At 38.6% G+C, this 18,986-nt stretch overlaps 1 protein-coding gene across 1 annotated transcript in view; it reads right to left on the bottom strand.

Moving 5' to 3' along the window:
* diaph2 (diaphanous-related formin 2) overlaps positions 1-18,764 on the bottom strand; it is a 329,306-nt gene extending 310,542 nt beyond the window's left edge. Inside the window, exons 1-5 of the mRNA XM_016282860.1 lie at positions 18,741-18,764; positions 18,519-18,658; positions 6,184-6,292; positions 2,811-2,921; positions 758-870 (exon numbers count right to left, since the gene is read on the bottom strand). Coding sequence (XP_016138346.1) covers positions 758-870; positions 2,811-2,921; positions 6,184-6,292; positions 18,519-18,658; positions 18,741-18,764 — 497 coding nt within the window. The remainder of the gene's footprint in view (positions 1-757; positions 871-2,810; positions 2,922-6,183; positions 6,293-18,518; positions 18,659-18,740) is intronic.
* Between the last annotated feature and the right edge of the window lie 222 nt (positions 18,765-18,986).

The raw sequence follows: 18,986 nt of genomic DNA, 5'->3' as shown, positions 1-18,986 counted from the left end.
TGAGAAAGACAGAGACCGTTGCTTAGACACGCATATTACACAAGGCACTTACAGATCAATGCCAAATTGTCCTTAGAGACAAATGTTGTGTCTCTTACACAGTTGGCTGCTCACGAAAATCATTAGTCCAGACAGCCTGAACTAAAACTCTGGCTTCTCCATCATTTCAGCGAAGCTTTCCCTCTGAGAGGTTATGGAAAGAGGGTGAAACTATAAAAACCATCAACAAAATCAGCACTAAAACCACAGAAAAAAATATGCAGCTTTTTCGAATTCAGCGAATGGCTTCAAGCTGCTTTATAAAGGGTACTGTGAGGATACACACAAATCCAGAAGCTACTGCATATGGCTGCCACGTACGCAGCTGTGGCCTAAAGGGTCAGATGCAGATGTAGAAACAGGGAGAAAATAAGTGTGAACGGATTTCCATAGCCGCGTAGCATAGTCTATCCGCAGATTTGAGGGGGAATGAAACAGAGGAGAGGTGAGCGTAGAGGTTGCTCTCTGTGTCTCTGGAATGTCAGTATAATGAGCTCAGGGCCAGAGGAGGATGCTGGGATATGTGTGCGGTGCGTGCATGTGTTGATGTGAAGAGGTTTGTTTACCACCAGAGTTGCCAGAGGCTGGACTGGAATTGAAAAAAAAAAGATTCTCAAATCCCTTCCGAATATACTGGAGGTCTTGGCTTTAGACCCATGAGCCACACCGGGTGCCCTTGCAGCTGCACGCATACACGAGGCAGCGGTAAAAAGGATATTCCATCTCTGCGCGGATGTCATCCAGTCTGTGAGACAGTTCGATGGAATCCTCCTCCTTATTTTCATTAAACACCTTCAGCTGAATGTCGAGCTCCTCCGTCTCCTTCAGCTCCTGTGATTACAGAGGTTGACATAAGAGGAATGAGTGACTGATGAACATGTGTCCTCATATAACATTGGTAATATAACAAAAAAAAGTCTGCTTTTTAGATACTTTAAACCAGGGATCCTCAAATCTGGCCCACGAGATCCACTTTCCTGCAGAGTTTAGCTCTAACCCTAATCAAGCACACCTGAGCATGCTAATCAATGAATTCAGGATCATTAGAAAACCACAGCTAGGTGAGTTTGATCAGGGTTGGAGCTAAACTCTGCAGCGCATTGGCCCTCCAGGGCAAGATTTGAGGAACGTTGCTTTAAACTTTTTGTACAAGGCTTTGAACTGACCTCATTATAGTTTTGTGGCACTTAGTTCATGACTTTGCTTTGTTAGCTTTGAAATAAATACATGCATTCAAAATTTACAGTTTATATGCATTAATATCCTCAAAACAAGCAGTGCAAATGGAAAGATAATAAAAATGTGTGTGGCCAAATTCCTGTTTAATAAGAAAATGAATGAATGAATGAATGAAAACCAGAACCCCTTTAAGGTGATGGATGAATGCCAATGTTAGGAGAGGCTTCAGTATGCCAATGATGAATCAACAGCCTATTGGCTAATTTTCAACATATTAGCCATTGAACATTCATTCTGGATATAATTTTGATGTTTACACCGAAAAAATGCTGTTTTATAAGAAAAGTTTTTGAAAGCTGTGCTTGTCAAGTGATTCAAAACTCAGGTGTCAAATAAAACCATAAGTCTGATTAGTTTTGTATAGCGCTGAGAGTCAATCTGTTTTTCTATGGTACACAGATTGTCTTGCTATGTATACCAGTAACATATGCGACAGATCTAAAGGGTTTAGAGAGGAAGAGACATAAAAAAGAGGGGATAAAATAGGTGTGCTTTACAACTCCACTATGAATCACTGCTGGTGTAGTTTATGGACGGTGAAAAGCCAAATGTAACCCAATTTCTGTAGTTATCAATCAGTGGACTATACTTCAGGCATGCCATCTGTCTTAAAGCAACAGCCAATCAGAGAGAAAGAGCACTCGCAATGCCGCAGTAGGAGGCAGGAGTCTCTCTCGGTCTCTCGCACACACACCAAACACACACTCACCGATCCATCTCCAGAAATGTGTATTTTCATTTCATCAGACACCATTTTCTATCTCTCCTTGAGGATTTAGTGCATCTCATTAGTCTTTCACTTTGTTTCTTTCCCTTTGCACTTGCCATTTTGAGGATACTAAAACCTGGAAACCCATTATTCACAATTAGAGAACAATGTCATATTTAATTGTCCTATTAAACTTTCAAATACATTATTCATAAATTACGATAAGCTCATCATATGCGGGGGTAGATTGAGATAATTATAATAATTGCAGCAATAATATGGGGAGCAGTCAAAATGACTTATTAAGAGTGAGGAAATGCCACATAAATGAGATGGTGAGCGATGTGCTGGCCTGGTTGTGGGTTTTGTGGCAGCGTGGGGCAGTGATCTGCGTGTTGATTGATAATGATGTATGAGGGGAATGGCCTTTATGAACCAAAGCTGTGCCATTAGGGAGGAGGACACTAAACCAGGGAACATTTAAGCAGTTTTTAATAGTTTTGTTCATTTGTTCAAAAGTTTTTATTTGTTCTGTAAAGCCATTTTTCAAACTTTTTTTTTTCTTTTAGCCTTCACTAATGTCATTTTAAACACAAACTCTTTCATTAGAAAAACAACATCTGTCATTTGATTACAAAAATGCTGTTGTACATCTTTTTTTTCTATTTATTTACTAACTTTCCTTTACCACAAAAGAAAAACTAATGAACATACAGTATATCCTATTATCCTATATAAAAGAAAAAAAATCAAATAAGCAATAAAAGTAATGAAGTACAAACATTTTTTTTTTAAAGAATGAAAAAGCAAAAGATATACTCACTGGTAGGATCTTCTTGAGGCCGCAGCGCAGAAACTCATTTCTTAAGTGTATCCTGAAGTCTAAATCATCTGGCGATGTAACGAGGGCATTGATCAGCTGCATGCAGGCCACCTGTATTCACACACACACACACACACACCACCATCATTTAATGCAAGCAAATTCTTAGAATCATCCCTTTGGCGATAAATGATTAAAATGTAGTACCCTGCAACAGCCTCTTATTCATACTGCTCTCATCTCTCATCTTAAAGAAAAAAATCTATATATCACATTACATAAAATAAAATGAATTCATAAGGATGGAACAAGGCAGTTGCCACTGTGAAGGACTGGGAGAGAAAAATGGTAAAATTGCAGGGAAAAGACGCAAGTGGATTAGTAAAGATGTCCAGAGGAAGGAGGGATGAAAGGAGGGAGCAAGCCTGGCTGAACAGATGTGTATTTGCAATTGATTTATCAGATCAGGGCAGTGGGCAGGGAGGAGTGCTGATGGTTCTTAACATGCTATAAGGTGGCTCGAGGGAGACGGCTAGGATGAGAAGCAATACTCTTCACTTGGTTGATCAATGCAGAGTGGAAAGATCACTCTTGATGGACATGTGAACAGTCTTCCTATACATTCACCAGCCTTGGCCTGGGCTTTTGGAGTTGCTGTTGCTGTACATTTTATTCTTCTACATGATTTTATTTGTCAGTAGCCCTTCCGTCATTCTGACTCTTGCTTGTTCGGCCTTCAAAGATCGGCCTCAAAAACAGAAACCTGACTTGAGTCATGGGAGAGACAGTTCTTGATATGATATTTAGGCAATGGCAGCCATTTAGAGGAGATGCATAGTCTTGACTGACTTGAACATTTTCATTAACTGAAATAAAATTAAAAAATAACTGACGGGGGAGGGGGGGGGGGGCCTAAAATATAGCCATTTTTTTTTTTCAGATTGCTGGCATTTTTCAATTATACCAGAGCATTAACTTGGGCCGTCCTAAAATACAAATAAATAAAAAGTATATGAAAGTGAAAATAGAGTGAAAATCTAGTGAAAATAGACAACTGAAAATGGGGAAATTAAAATAAACTAAAACTAAAAATCTAGTAGGAAAAAAATTATAATACTCTAAACAAAAATAAATCAAGGCTTAAAAATGCTGCTTTTCACAGCAGTAGCCTTGGGTTCAGGAGCAGCCCAATGGCATCAGGAACCATAACACTATTCTCGATTCCTTCTCTCGAAGTCCCAGCTACCCAGGAGCTGCAGCAGGCAAACGCAACGAGGCCTAGTTTGCTCCCATTGTGCAACATTATACCTCCAAATCACCAAAGTTCTTAAATCTTCTCGTATTCCCATTTGAGCAATTATTTAAATTTGAATCATTGAAGAGGCCCACTGAGTGAATCTAGATCGTTCATCGAGTTCTCCGGAGGGCAAATGCATTTCATCATCAACACACCAGCCTGTTTGGAACGATGTTGCAGATAGGGTGCTGGAGCAGGTTGAGGAACTTATTTTTCGTTTATGGGTTGCGTGTGCAATGATGAGCTTCTGCAGCACAGTGCCGGAGGTAGATTCCAGCAGAATAATTAAAAAACGGCACTGCTGGGACGGTTTTAGGTTTGCGTGCTTGCGTCACTGAGATGGCGTGACGGCAAAACACATTTTAATCAGGTTTAAAAAGTCAGGCTCTGCAACCCATCGCAGGTTTTAAAAGTGTTTAATTTCTTTTAACCGCCAGCGTTGGTGAGGTGTTTTAATTTACTTCACAATTAGCAGCGGTTCTTTTCATTAAAAGCCTTTTTTCAAGGAGGAAAACAAGGCACCAAATCAAAGGGATTCATTCCTCCCTTCTCCTCTCGCTCGCCCTGGATCATATCGTCATTTTCACTACTCTCTCAACAGCAACACAAAGATTAGGGATTTGGTTAATGAATGTGTGAGAGGGGCTTGTTGTGCTTGGTCACAGATCACTGCAGGCTGAGGAGAAGCACGGAATGATAAATACAGGTGTGGTGCAGCATCCTTGCCCTTTTGATTCGGTTCCTCTGAGACCAGCCTGGAGAATACAGAGGAAAAAGTAAGACGAGAAGATGATAAAGTAACCATCTCTCAAGAAGAGGGGTTTTTTTTGGTTGTTGTTGTCGCTAGTTTCCAGAGCTTTTTTGTGTGACCTGGTTGGGGCTGATTAGGGTTTAGAATACACCTCCTGTTGCATTAGAATAGCCAGCAGCTAGCTTCCTTCTTGTGGCGTAGGTGGCAGGGTTGACAGACGACCACAGAACACAGTGAGAAGAGGGATAGGGAGACTTGTTTACACACGTCAAGCAAGCTGAGCCGGGGTGCAGAAGAGCTTTGAGTGACAGATGTGCCAATTTCTACCTGGCTCCAGCATCAAAAAAGAGCATTGGGAATGAAGAGGCCTCACACATTGACTGACACTAAACAGAGCAGATCTATACCTGCTGCCCTGGGCAAGCAGAATTCTACTAATTATTTGAAATTAGTCAAATAAAACATGAGAACATATAAAAATTTCAACAAAAAAAAAAAAAGTTTGATGTTGATGTGTGTTCTACTTAAATATTCCTTGCTCGTTCTAGAGAACAGACGCAACATCTAAATTCAGACACGGGCTAAACAACATGCCCAAAGATATAAACCTATCTAAAATAATAAATAAAATAAAATTATAACAGCCATTAAAATGTGATTAAATAACAGATAATATAGCAAATTAGTAATATAAAAATAAATTTAAATAAAATGATAACAGCAATGAAAATGTGAGTAAATAACATATTGCAATTAAAAATAAATAAAATGTAAACCAATAAAAATAACGGAGCACTGCAAAAACAAAACAAAATAAAATAAAAATAAATAAAATAAAAATATTCTGTGACATGGTTAACTTTTCTGAAGTTCTAGAGGAGACACATGTGCAACTAAGGTTATTTAGAAAGAAATCTCTATATTTGATTCACATTAGCAGCTTTTCAACACTAAATTCTGTGTCTTATTCTCTAACCTCCTATAACTCAATTTAACAGATTGCTAAAATAAGTTATATTTTATAAAATATATAAAATAAGGATACTGCTGTATTATTCTTTTTAGAGAAAGCACATCATATTCTTTGTCTTTATGTTTGTCTATTAAAGAATGATTCTTATTCTAGACAAAAGGCAAAACTGTCTTCTGAAACTATAGGTATTAACTTTGCAACTACAAAGTCTGGGTTAACTGAGCAAGAGTGTATGTGAATATTTGTATAAAGAGTGTGATGAATTTTAACATGAATGTAATAAGGGGAAGTGGCAGGTATGGAAGGCCAGCATTCTGACTCTCTTTTTCTTGGAAAGGGCACCAACTCTGACCTGTAGCTGCTGGGCTTCGTGGTTCTCCAGCCCCTCCACTATCGGAGCAAACCTCTCCTTATTATTCCTCTCTGCAGCAATGGTCATGGCTGCCAGGATCTTATCCAGACTAAAGGAAAGCAAGAAGACAAAACATTGCATTTAAGTAAACAAGCTTTTTATCAAGACATGGTCATGACATTGGTTTAGAATGTTCACCCGAGTTGGTCTAAGCTTGTAATCTCGGTCTTGGACGTTTACGCTGGGGAACTGGAACAAAGTCACAGACTTTAATGTAGAGTTATAACTCACAAGGGTTTTGAAATACCAAAACAAGCCTAATGTTCAAACATAGCAATAAGAGAAATCCTTTAGTCTACTCTACAATATGTGATGCTGTGTCAGAAGCAGCAACACAAGAGAATCGAAGAGATGCGTTTGGACAGATTGTTGTTGTGAAAGCAAATTAAGGACTTTACAAGGTCCCATGTCTGTTTTGCTGACTCACTTAAATTACCAAGCAAACAAGATTTTATAGGGAGATGAGCAGTAGTCAACACTGGATAGAGCTGTTCAGGCAATTCATAGGACAATGTGAAAAGGTTAACTCACCACCTGATCCCTCAGAATTGTTTTTTTTTTTTTATGAGTAATTTACGAGTAAAATAGGAAATGCATTTAACACAAATATCAATGCACAAATAATAAAATTCTTGCCAGTAATAATTTTCATATTATGGTTGATATTACCAGTCTACACTATTGTCAAAATAAATAAATATTTTGAATTGATACAAGTGCATTTAGGCATCAAAACATTATAATGTTCAGTATGAAAAAAGGATATATTATGAGATTTTAGATTTTGAATGATTATTTTGTGTAATTTACATTGCAGTCCTATTCATGAAAGTCTCTTCAAGAAATGTTAACCAAATTTAATTCATAAATCAAAAAAATTTTATTCTATAAACTCATTAGAAATCCCTGAGGGAACACATGGCTCGAAAACGCTCATTCTCTTCCAGGTTTTAGGACTACAAATTGAACAGCTCTATAAACTTGTAGTGCAGATAATTCAAATTCAAATTAAGAAATCACATAAAGCTATGCTCATACCACTAACAAGCATGAAAATGAGAGGAAATCGCTCTTTCAAAAGATAACCATGTCAGTAAAAGACAATTTAATTTAAAACACTAGCATGGAGTGCTATCAGATGTTTTTTCATCACTCTTTAGGCATCTTCTCTCAACAGTTAGAGGCATCATGCATCAGTTTAATATGTTCGAGATTCATTAAGCAAGATATAAAAAAACTAAAATCTTCACCTGTCTTTCTGTCTATCAGCAAGTCCATCTTAGATTACCTGTCAGCTTTTCCTGGAAACCCCTGAGTAAACAACGCATCATTTCCTGTCAAATCAGCTCATCAGTGACCTACCCACACTTCATGGCGTGGATTCAACTATTTGACAGACTTATTCATGAAATATTGATTGGGATAATCCTGGAGTTAAGCAGCAGCAAGAAGCCAGCAGTTACTTGACACGAGCAAATACATTTTCTGGGTTAAATGAAACATGCATGGCCTGTTAAAGAATACATGTATTTATAATAACAGTTGTTACATAGACATACTGCTTAACAATCAATAAACTGACATCGCTTAACCTTTCAGAGTATAATGCTTAAAGAAATACATAAAAACTGTTGTCTCTGTGATGGTGAAATATGCATGTTTACTGTAGCAATGACAAAATATTATCAAGCCAATTAAATTCAATAAAAAAAAAAACGGCAACAGTTGTGACAATGCAAGTTGTAGTGCAATCGTAATTAGGTTTGACATTCAATTTGCAATCACAGAGACATTATACTGCTATCATGAACATCACATAATAAATTGCAAATGCATGTGAAAAGTCATTAATGATCATCAGCAGGAGTGTATTGTATAACACCACTCGACACTCTAAAAGTCGGTTAACTGCTTTACGACAACCGCAGGTTATTCCTCTGACCCCCTGCCTTTATTTTCAGAACCCTCTAATGTCAACCAAAAGCCTGGCAGTTGAGTCTGACATTGTTATTGAACTTGAAGAAGCTCTAGAGTGTTGTGTCATTGAGAACACTCTATGAGAGCAATGCCTTTCAAATTGTATTAGGGCTAAGCCATGGACGGTCTCATTCGGCTGCCCGTGGCCTATTCAGCACTGCTCTATTCCACTCGAGGCCCCCTGCTCCTAGCAACAAATTGCTCTCAACATTTCAACCCACCACTGAGCACCAGAGCAGTTAGTCACTGACTAAATATTGCAACTGAGGCCTTTCTGTTGTTCATGACAATGTCCATGACACTGAGTGATGCTGAAATCACAGGAAGGCTAAAGGCAAGGCTGAGAAGAGATTGACTTCCACGGTTTAAGTACAGTATCTTTGTAATGTCAGGAATGCCAATGAATGAATGAAGGAATAATTAAATGAATTAATGAAAAATTTATGAACGAATGAATGACAAAACATTTTTAAAAAATAGATAGCAGGTTACTCATTATAATGTGGCACATTCATCCTTCTAGAATTATCTCAACCTATTCTTAACTTGTCTTCTGTTAACTGTGAAATCTAACATGGATACGGCACATTCATGCTTAAAGGCCATGATATACTTGAGGAACCAGATGAAAGGTCAACATAAGCGTGCAACGAAGATTAGACTGAAAAAAGAGCAACACATTTTAATCAACACAGTTATAAAAAAAAGGACAAAAGGTCCACAAGTACGAGCTACCAACTTAGTAACCACAACATTTCAAATTAATTATATTTTTTGGAACATTTCCAATCAGTTCTTCATTCTGCTCTAATGAAGACATTGTTTTCTGCTCTTCTGTTTATCCCATGGTTGTTATTTTGATGACAAGGCAAAAGTTTGCTTATCACTCCCCTCCCTCCATTTTGATCTGTCTCTTCGAATGAATATGCCAAAGAAAAGTCATAATTATCTGTGCTGGGTAGTGAGTGATGGAGAGGTAAAAAGAGAATGAAAAAAATGCTTGGCTGATTTCATCACAATTGTGAAGTGGACAGACACGGGCGGCCTGTCTTCTCACAGAGACTTTTTCAGACGCATGACATATACTGGGTTTTGGAGCATTAAACGGGGACTGAACCCAGTGGCACGCTCAAAGAACAATATCCCTGGTGTCAGCGTTCTGTGATGTGTCTGCCACACACTTTAGAAGTAAGGCACTGGGGCAAGAACCTGCTCCGTTTTAAAGAGCCGATGTTCCCTCTAATGGCATTTGGATCCCAGCAGGAGTCTCAATACAGCCACAATGACTGCACATCAAACCACATCAACGCCAGCTCCGCTTCTCTCTGGAATTGTAGGCTGTGAATATAGGGTCAAAATAACAAAGAAATAGGGGAAAATAGCAAAAGTGTGTGTACGTGAGAAAGGAAGGAGCCGTAGCAGGAATAAACACATTTAAAATTGTTGGGAATTTGCTTAAGTGATGACTGATCAACTGCATTAACCAAATAAAAGGTTTAAAACACAAAACCAAACCAAACCAAAACAAAACCAAAAAAAAAAAAAGGAAATGGATTTTTACATATATGAAGTAAATACAAACATATAAAAACAAAACAAAATATATATGCTTTGCAATTGCTTTTTTGTATATTGTTTTTGTTTCCCCTCTGTCTGCTGCCTTTGACGTCACAGCTCAGGATTGTTGCTAATGCAAACAGATAGCTTTCACCAGATATTAAAAACCTTCTTGTCCATGTCTCCCGGTCTTCCTTCAACACTTTCTCACGTTAATGTGCAATCATTTTAATGATCATTTTAATCATTCTTGTGTTAGTGCGAATCAAATCAGAGCTTCGTTTCCTGTGTGCTAAATTGTTCGCTTGAGCTATGAGGGAGCTGACCCGATCTGAGCCGTGCGGGACAGTTTAACTTAATTCACCAGAGGCCATAAATATTTTAGACTTAAGTTCAAACATCTGGTATTATTGATCTGCTGGTGAAGTATGTCAGAGAGCGGGCAGACAGGGACAAGGGAATCAGTCATGACAGTCACCTCGCATGCTAATGGATTAGCGATTCCCTCGTTCAGAAGTCAATGGCGGCGTGTGTGTGCTCACTGCGGCTTTTCACGCTGCCAAAGGACTGATGTGGGCTGTCACTCAGAAACATGTAGGTCACCTGCTCCTCAATCTCCTGACCCAAATAACTCAAAAACATCAGATACACAGTGTGCTAGAGGAAAAATCAACCTAAAAATACTCTAATATGGAGCACTGACATATAATCTATCACACTTGCTTGTAATGCTTGTCATGGAATTACAGAATTGTAATACTTGCACCGAAAATAAAAAACACACAAAAGAAATCCATATTATCAGATCACTCTACCGCAGTATGTAATTTCAGCGTGAGACAAGCCCCCAAAACCTCCCATAAAAGGTGAGAAGGCTTGACAAAACAATTAATAACGAGAGGATGCGGTGAAAATCACAGACAGCCCAAAGATATTGAATTTAGCGTGGCAGAATACTAATTTTCCCCATGTACCTGTGCAATACCATTTCTCACTTAAATCAATATGGAATTCAAATCAGATATCTGAATTATGTATGCCTTGCTGCAGGGCTCCACAGATACGGCTAGCTTTGAGGTTAACAGATGGTGGCATAAAATGAAATGGGCATCCCGCTTAAAATATACCCAGTCACGAAGGACATCAGGATTGGTGGGTTCCTTTACTGCCTTGGAAAAACCTCTTCTGTAGCGGCAGATGTGGCCACTGCTTCTATTAGACTCTCTACAACAGTTTCAAGTACACCGGCACAAAACACAAAAGGCTTGACAGGGTGTGCAGGGCTATGACGGCTAAATGCGTGGTCAATAATCTTCACGAAGAAAATACAGCATCTATTTTTACAGACAGCTTAGCCACAGTGGCAGAAGGCCGAATAAAAAAAAAGTCCAATCAAACTCTGGGTCTTACATGGTGATAAACAACATAATTAGTAAGTAGCATGTATTTGCACAAATGAAAGCCAGAAATAACTTCACTTAAGAACACTGCAGAAAACAGTTGTTAAAAATGGTTACTTTCTTCATTAGGCCACAATGAAATCATTGAATCTCACATTGTAGCTGTGCAAGTATGAATTGATAATTTGTCCAACTTCAGTCCTTTATTTCTCCTTGACGCCGGCTGGATCAGGGGAGCTGATCCAGAGCCTGAGGGCCAGAACTAGGTTTCTAATAACATTTGGAGTCTGTAGAGAGAGAGAGAGAGTGAGAGCAGAAACTAGCCGTACGGCACAGGAAAAATGACCTTAGCAGAGCGCCGCAAACTCTGCCTCACTCTGCTGCTACAACGATGCAGACAATTTATTTCATGGACCAACAGGTGAAGTTTTGATAACTTTCTCGGGGTAACTCAACATACAGTAACTCTAAAGATGTTCAAAGTTTTACCTCCAAAGACTGTAGCCTGTCTGCTTCCACTCTTCTGACCTTGACAGTGAGGAAACTATACATCCCAGGACCACAAAGTAAAAGATGATCAACAGACATCACCCAGACAGTTATTTCCCAATACTTATACACTATTAATCAAAGTTGTCTTCTGAGACAGAATTGTCCAATAATTCAAAACGTATTTTATAAAATAATGAACACAGTTTCACTTCACAATATCAGTTTTAGCAGTACATGAGTGCATTTCTTTCCTTTATACCAGCCATCAGAATTCAGTTGGAGAAAAAATTTCCAGAATGTCAAAACACATTTAGAAAATCAATTATGTATGATGGACATGTGTGTCTAGCCTGGTGCGCGGAAGAAATAAAAGTTTAAATGGCGGACTTGCATTATAAACAATAGTTGACAACCTGCATTGGCATGTCTACATCTCCAGCCATTATCCATCACGACAATTTTGGCTGCCCATTATATTAATACAATTGCTTTAAGCAGCCTCAGCAAAACAGACGCCATGCCCACAAACACGTGCACACAAATCATTCAATATGGAGAAGTAATTGTATTCTGCTTTGTTTTAAAGTAATCCTTTTTTATTTTAGTAAGCTCTGTTCCAAAACTTGGATGTGCCTACATCCTATCCATCATGCATTCTCATAAGTGACAGACTTGGAACAGTAACTTTGTGCACCACACAAAAAGTGTTTGACAGATAGAAGACACAACTCGTTATCGATAACTATTTTAAAATCAACACTTTTCCCTATTTAAATAAAAATTTTGTCTGTCAGAGCTGTGGTACAGTGATATCTTGTTGCTATAAATAGATATATGTTGCTATAAAACTAAAACAACAAAAAAAAGCTCCCAAAATATAATTATAAAAAAAGAAATTTAAAATGGCTTATAGTGTTTTCCAAAAGTACTAAATGCCCTAAGCAAAAATGCAAACAAACAACAAATTCCTCCTTTTCCCCCTTATTACATCATAACAGCAAATGAAACCATTTGCATCTGTGATGCCTGATTACCTAAAGAGATTTTAATTTAAAAATTGTATTTAAAGAAATTAAGATTATCGGTTCGGCACGCCTTTATAGATTTACTGGTCGACAGCAGTGTTGTTAGTGTTAAATAATTACTATAATACGATACTATAATTATAATTACTATAAAAATGAAAAAATATATGTTTTCATTAATTAAAAAAAATCTGGAATAAAATACAAATATTTTTTTATATATATATATAAAAAAACATTTGTATTTTATTCCAGATTTTTATATATATATATATATTAAGTTTAACTTAAAATTAGAAAAAAAAAAAATTGGCAACTGAAATAAAATATGTTCTAAAATTACTAAAACTAAAGCTAAAATAATAATAAATTAATGCTAAATAGAAATATAAAAAAAAAATAAAAAGACAAATACAAATAGAAAAATTACTAAAACTAAAATTAAATTCAAAAATGAAAAATAAAAATAAAAAGGTTATTCAAAAGTATATTAATAGTACTAAGATGCCACTGATTGATAGCTAATTAAGGTAAGGACGTAGGACACAACAGATGAATTAGAACACAATTTAGAGATGGCTTTGATGCATGATTTGTTTTTATTATTTACTAAAATGTGTTTTCATAGTTTGTGTTGTCCCTTATGCAATCCATATAATAATAAAGATTTATGTTGACATTGTCCAAAACCCCACTTTGCCTAGGGCATTTCCAAACTTTTGGCAGGCACTGGATCATAGTTATTTCTCTCTCCTTATCCACCATCTTGGACACACAAGCACGCAGTGCATTATGGGAGTGCCAAATAAGAATGCATGTGCTGCCTTTAAGAATCTTTGCCTAATTTAATTATACTGCTTCCTTGCCTCTTTGGAAGCAGCATAATTAAGATGCTTACCTTTTGGAATGGACAGAAGCCCTGATGCCTTAAATGCTGCCTCCATACACATTCACTGGGTTTTGGAAAAGAGAAATAGATTTCCATCATACAAAGCAGCAATACAGGTGGATGTGCGCTTCTAAGCAGTCTGGTGCTTAAAAGAACGCACATCGTGACACCTGGAGTGTGATTGTTTCATAGTCTACCATTCGGTACTCGTTCAAAGCCTCGAGTAGGGCTACAGCCTTCAGGATCTGAGGCTGAACGGATTCCTGTTAAGGAGTATCAAATCTTCAAAGGCACTAATAAGCCCATTACCTCCTGCACATGTGTCCATGGGCGCTCAGCGAAGGACGGCCGCATAGGCAGAATGATGGATTCACAGGCTCTGTGGGGCGGCTGGTAGTGTCAGCACATCTTCACTCCAATACACATCTCTGCTTCCTCAGGCTCATGTCCCACACTGCTAACTACAACACACGGCTAGTTTGCATTCAAACCCTACACTGGGAAATAAATAAATAAAGAAGTACTACTACTTAAAAAAAAAAAACCTCTAGGGAAAAATGCAGCAGCTCCACCATGAAGATTTGGACATAATGAAAAGTTGGAGCCAAGTTCAGGTTTGTCTGATTTTCTCCGGCGCATATCTTTGAGCCTGCAGATTCAATACGGAAGTCACAGCTGGGATTTAAAGTGGAGTGTAAAAGTGGAGAGCGTAATACCGAGGGCTTAGCACAAGAAAGTGAAAAGTCAAGCCCTTTAGACGTTCTGAGGAGTGTAGTGGGGCCATGTTGTGGACGAAACGCAAATTCCTATTGGTGGTGCATTGATGAAGAATCAGCGCAGACTATACGCCACTGGAGATCTCTCATTGCTCGTCTATGTGCGAAAGCGCAAGATCCATCAGAGCTGTTGGAATGGATGACAAAGCTGGAGGGTTTTATGCATGAGTGGGTGTTAAGAAAGTTCTGGATTACTTCTTGCATTGTAAAATTGTTTCTGCACTACATTGCAAGCCTGTGGCACTGTTTGTGCAGCTGCATCAGAAAGAAATAAAAACAGAGAGAACAAAAGCTTGAGAAAGGCAAGAGATGCCATTAGTTACAGTGCATATTAACTCTCCATAAATGAGGAAATAAGACCAAATGATTATCTGTTAGTCTGCATTTTGGCAAGTCTGAGAATTCAGAGTTAATGAAACAAGACTACAAGTGTGAGAGAATGATGGATATATAGTGAGAAAAAGCCAGAAGAAGAAGAAGTGATTTTAGTCTACCAAAATGAGCAGTAGAGGATTGGTAGAAAAAAAAATGTATATAAAAAAAAATGAGAGGAAGGGGGGGAGAAAAAAAAGTGAAATGTTGAAGGAAGACGCTGTATCCGCCCCAAGCACAGCCATCTGTGTATAGATGTGTGAGGCTGTGAGCTCCACACCTGTGAGGAACCACTGGGAAATGAGAGTCTTCTCCAACCCAGCAGCCACCTGGACAGCTAAACAGGTGCTCAGACCAGACAATTAAATGATTACATAAATACAGGCCAACCAATGAGAGGAGATAAGCAGACAGTGACAAGACCTCAGTTCTTCTTACTTGCATTACATTACAATTACATTGTAATTGATCAATGTACAAAGCATATTTGATTATTAAAATGTATAAAATTAAGAATTATTTTAAAAGGATATCCCATACAAGTTAGGCTCAGTTGACAGCATACCTGTTATAATTCATCATCATTATCATTTGGCCCAACCTTTTGGAGGATTTAAAATCAGAAATGTGAAGCTTACATTACATTACATTAGTAAGCATTACATTAATTCTGTTAAAACTTGTGTATTATTTGAGCTGTATTAAAAAACAAATCGTTCTACAGTCATTTTAGATTTCTAGGGCTTATGCCATTGCATTGTCATGGTGGCTAGTATTTTTTATTCAATGTTCATGTCTATTGAGCTCAACTTGAATTGATCACCGAATATCATTTTCTAATATTCAAGGACAGAAATCCGAGAGAGATAATAGCAGCCTGAGCCCCATGACTTTCTTTACGCACATTCACATCGTATGTTTTTAACATTGTTTTTTTATATATATACTACTACAGTGTATCCCAAATGTAACAAAAAGATTGGAATAGAAACCTGAAATGCAAAGTCAAAACAGAGCATGTTTTTCTGGATAATCCATACAGAACAACAATAGATTTGTCCTGTGACAAACTTGAAGCGAAATTCAAAACAGTCTGACATTATTAATATTCCATTCCATTAAAGGCCACACTTATTTAAATGAATGTGATAATTGTATCATTTTACATCCATGAATAAACCATCTTCAACCCCATTTCTGCATTCCTACGAGTGCAGTTTGATTATTATGGAACAGAACATGTTGCAGGAATCATGACATAAAATGAATTCACACTCTAACATATTTCTTGCAGAGGACAGAGATAAGGTATGAACAGACTCATGAGTAATTGCACCTTGGCAAAGTGAAGGAACTTGGGGTCATTTTCATCACAAATTAATTTCTCATTCAGCACGTACTGTGGCTTTATGTCCAAACATTTCAAACTTGGACGTAGTCTTGTTGAAAAAAAAATGACCAAAAGTTTCAGGAGAAATGAGTTGGGTCCCATAGGAATTAAACTTTAAGCAAACACCTAACTTTCTCTCATCTGTGTGGGATGGAACAAGTCTAGCTATTCTTTGATTTCTTGATCTAAAGAAACTACTTTTACAATATGTAAACCTCCACCTCAAATTGTCTTTAGATGGTCCTTGCAAATGGAATAAAGCTGAAACTGCACATGAAACTGTCCACTTATACAAACAGCACTGCATTATGTTCTTGTCATTGGGGCGAATGTCTCAACTACATAAACCCAGAACACTGTAAAGGTTACATTAACATACAGTATTCAGCGCACGGGCAGATATTGTGTTTTGTGATCTGTAATAATTATCTCCACTCATATTAACTGTAACACAAGCAAGCCGATGAGAAGCTTCTTAAGAGTATTCTTTCAGTGAGCTTAAAAGACAAAAAAATGCATAAACTGAGGTAAAAGTTGAATGATATCAGCACGTCGAGCATCTCCAAGTATCACATCACCCCAGGGTGCTTCTCTCCGAGCAAGACCTGACCTTCAGTGGGTGAGCAAGATACCACTCGGCACCCCTCTCTGACTGCGTTCACAAGTTCAGCCATTTGCAAACACCCGGAGGGTGGTCCTGGCCTCGCTGGCCCCTCAGCACAAACTGCCCTTTTACGGAGAGGAAGTGCTGACGCCACTCGTCTTCAGCCAACAAGTCTGATCTTTACGAACAACCTGTCCTCATGGGGGTACGAAGAGCGGGCTTCCCAAAGAACAATGCTCTGTATCCATTTCCCATGATTAATGGCTAACCGTGGAGTAAATAATTGGATGCACGGGGCCCCGGCGCCACACTGCGATGATCTGATAAAGACAACACAACGAGATGCCATCCCTTCATTTAATTAGGGCAATAACAAGAGATTACCTTGAGGCGCAGTGTTCTACAACTCACATTCTAGATTATGTGTTCTGTGACAGGGAAACAATAGCAAAGTCATTCCGGTGTTTGTGTTCCTTTGACTCACTGCACTGTACCGCCATCTGGGGAGAAGGGCAGGGAATTAATTGCTTTCCAGTGCAAAACACATCTGTTGAGAGTATGACACGTAATGCCATTGGATCAAATGGCGGTTACGCTCGAGTCCTTTCTCCCACTGCGCAACAGTGGACCTAAAGAGATCGTCTGCCTGCCAATTGTGTGATGACCACTTTATACACTGTGCTCATTGATTCACATTAAGAGCCATCTCTCAGACAGTGCTCTGGTAAATAATTGAGAGAGTCTGCCGTCACATAGTGTTCCTCTGAGCTACTGGTACCAAATTAAATTTGAAAAGGGAGGTTAGATGACTTTTTGGGAGTGCAGGCTGGGGGAACTCTTATTATGAATGAATGAATGAATGAATGAATGAAAGAGAGGAGAGGAGAATTTGTTTTTTAATATTAGGGTGGGGGAGAGGAAACGGCAAATAATTGTAAGTACTACATTAGGCAAGATCAGAACAGATTAACAAAGCAATCGAGAAACGACAGGATACACACTTTAGTGGAGCGACTTGAAAGCGAAGGCGTCTGGTCTTGTAGTGGTGGTTGGTGTGCTTATTACCATTTCAGAGAATAGCTGGCTGTCTGAAGTGTAGGTACCAAATTAAATTTGAAAAGGGAGGTTAGATGACTTTTTGGGAGTGCAGGCTGGGGGAACTCTTATTATGAATGAATGAATGAATGAATGAAAGAGAGGAGAGGAGAATTTTTTTTTTAATATTAGGGTGGGGGAGAGGAAACGGCAAATAATTGTAAGTACTACATTAGGCAAGATCAGAACAGATTAACAAAGCAATCGAGAAACGACAGGATACACACTTTAGTGGAGCGACTTGAAAGCGAAGGCGTCTGGTCTTGTAGTGGTGGTTGGTGTGCTTATTACCATTTCAGAGAATAGCTGGCTGTCTGAAGTGTTAAAAAAGGATTTCCTATCTATTAGAGCTTAATAGATAGAGAGGGGGAGATGACAGGGTCGGGTTTAAAGTGACTGGTGGATACACTCATTTAGCCGGCCCATGCTATGGGCTACGCTCATTTAATCAGAAATGGGGATCCATACAAACCCGAGGTTAAAAGACTCATTGACAGATTTCCAATTAGCATCTTGAAAGAAATCCGCCAAGATTGCCACGTGCAGACAGAAAAGGAGGTTTAACTTTTCATTTCACAGTGAGAAGGTGGTAGGAGTTTGCTGAAATAAGTGTTGATATGTCAGGTTTCTCATCAGAATGTGGAGAGAATGGAATGGTTAGTGCTGTAGACAGAGTGTGTGAGGAAAGACTGACTGACCTGACGGGGTTGCTGGTCAAGGACACGCGCAGGGACTCCAGGCAGTTAAGCAGTTTGTCTTCGGAGATGCCCGAGCGCAGCTCGTGCACATACTCCTGTGACGAGAGGGTACACTCGTGCTTGCTGTTCCTCAGTCCACCCTGCGGGAACAAGACACATTAAGGGATCAGCCACTGCACCGCTGCGCTTTACACCCTGTTAGGCCTGTCACACGTTAATTACAACATCTGTATTAGACTTGATCATCGCTGGAGTTCATGAGCTTCCTAAGAAAGCTCTCTCTGCAGCTACTTGCAATCTCTGACTCTGTTTTTCAGCTTTATTTTGACAATAAATGAGCAAAAGCATTGGAATCCATATCATTTGACGACAGGCAGAAAATAGTAGGAGGGGGAAGCAGTTACCAACACCTGATTTGTGGATGAGGCAGCGCCCCTGTGCTCCCAGCTGTATCCCAGTCTCCAGCAG

This window comes from Sinocyclocheilus grahami, unplaced genomic scaffold (assembly GCF_001515645.1).
Source record: "Sinocyclocheilus grahami isolate Dianchi unplaced genomic scaffold, SAMN03320097.WGS_v1.1 scaffold167.1, whole genome shotgun sequence".
In the NCBI taxonomy this organism is placed as follows: Eukaryota; Metazoa; Chordata; class Actinopteri; order Cypriniformes; family Cyprinidae; genus Sinocyclocheilus; species Sinocyclocheilus grahami.
The sequence above is the reverse complement of the archived record's forward strand: the minus strand, read 5'-3'. Positions and strand labels throughout refer to the sequence as shown.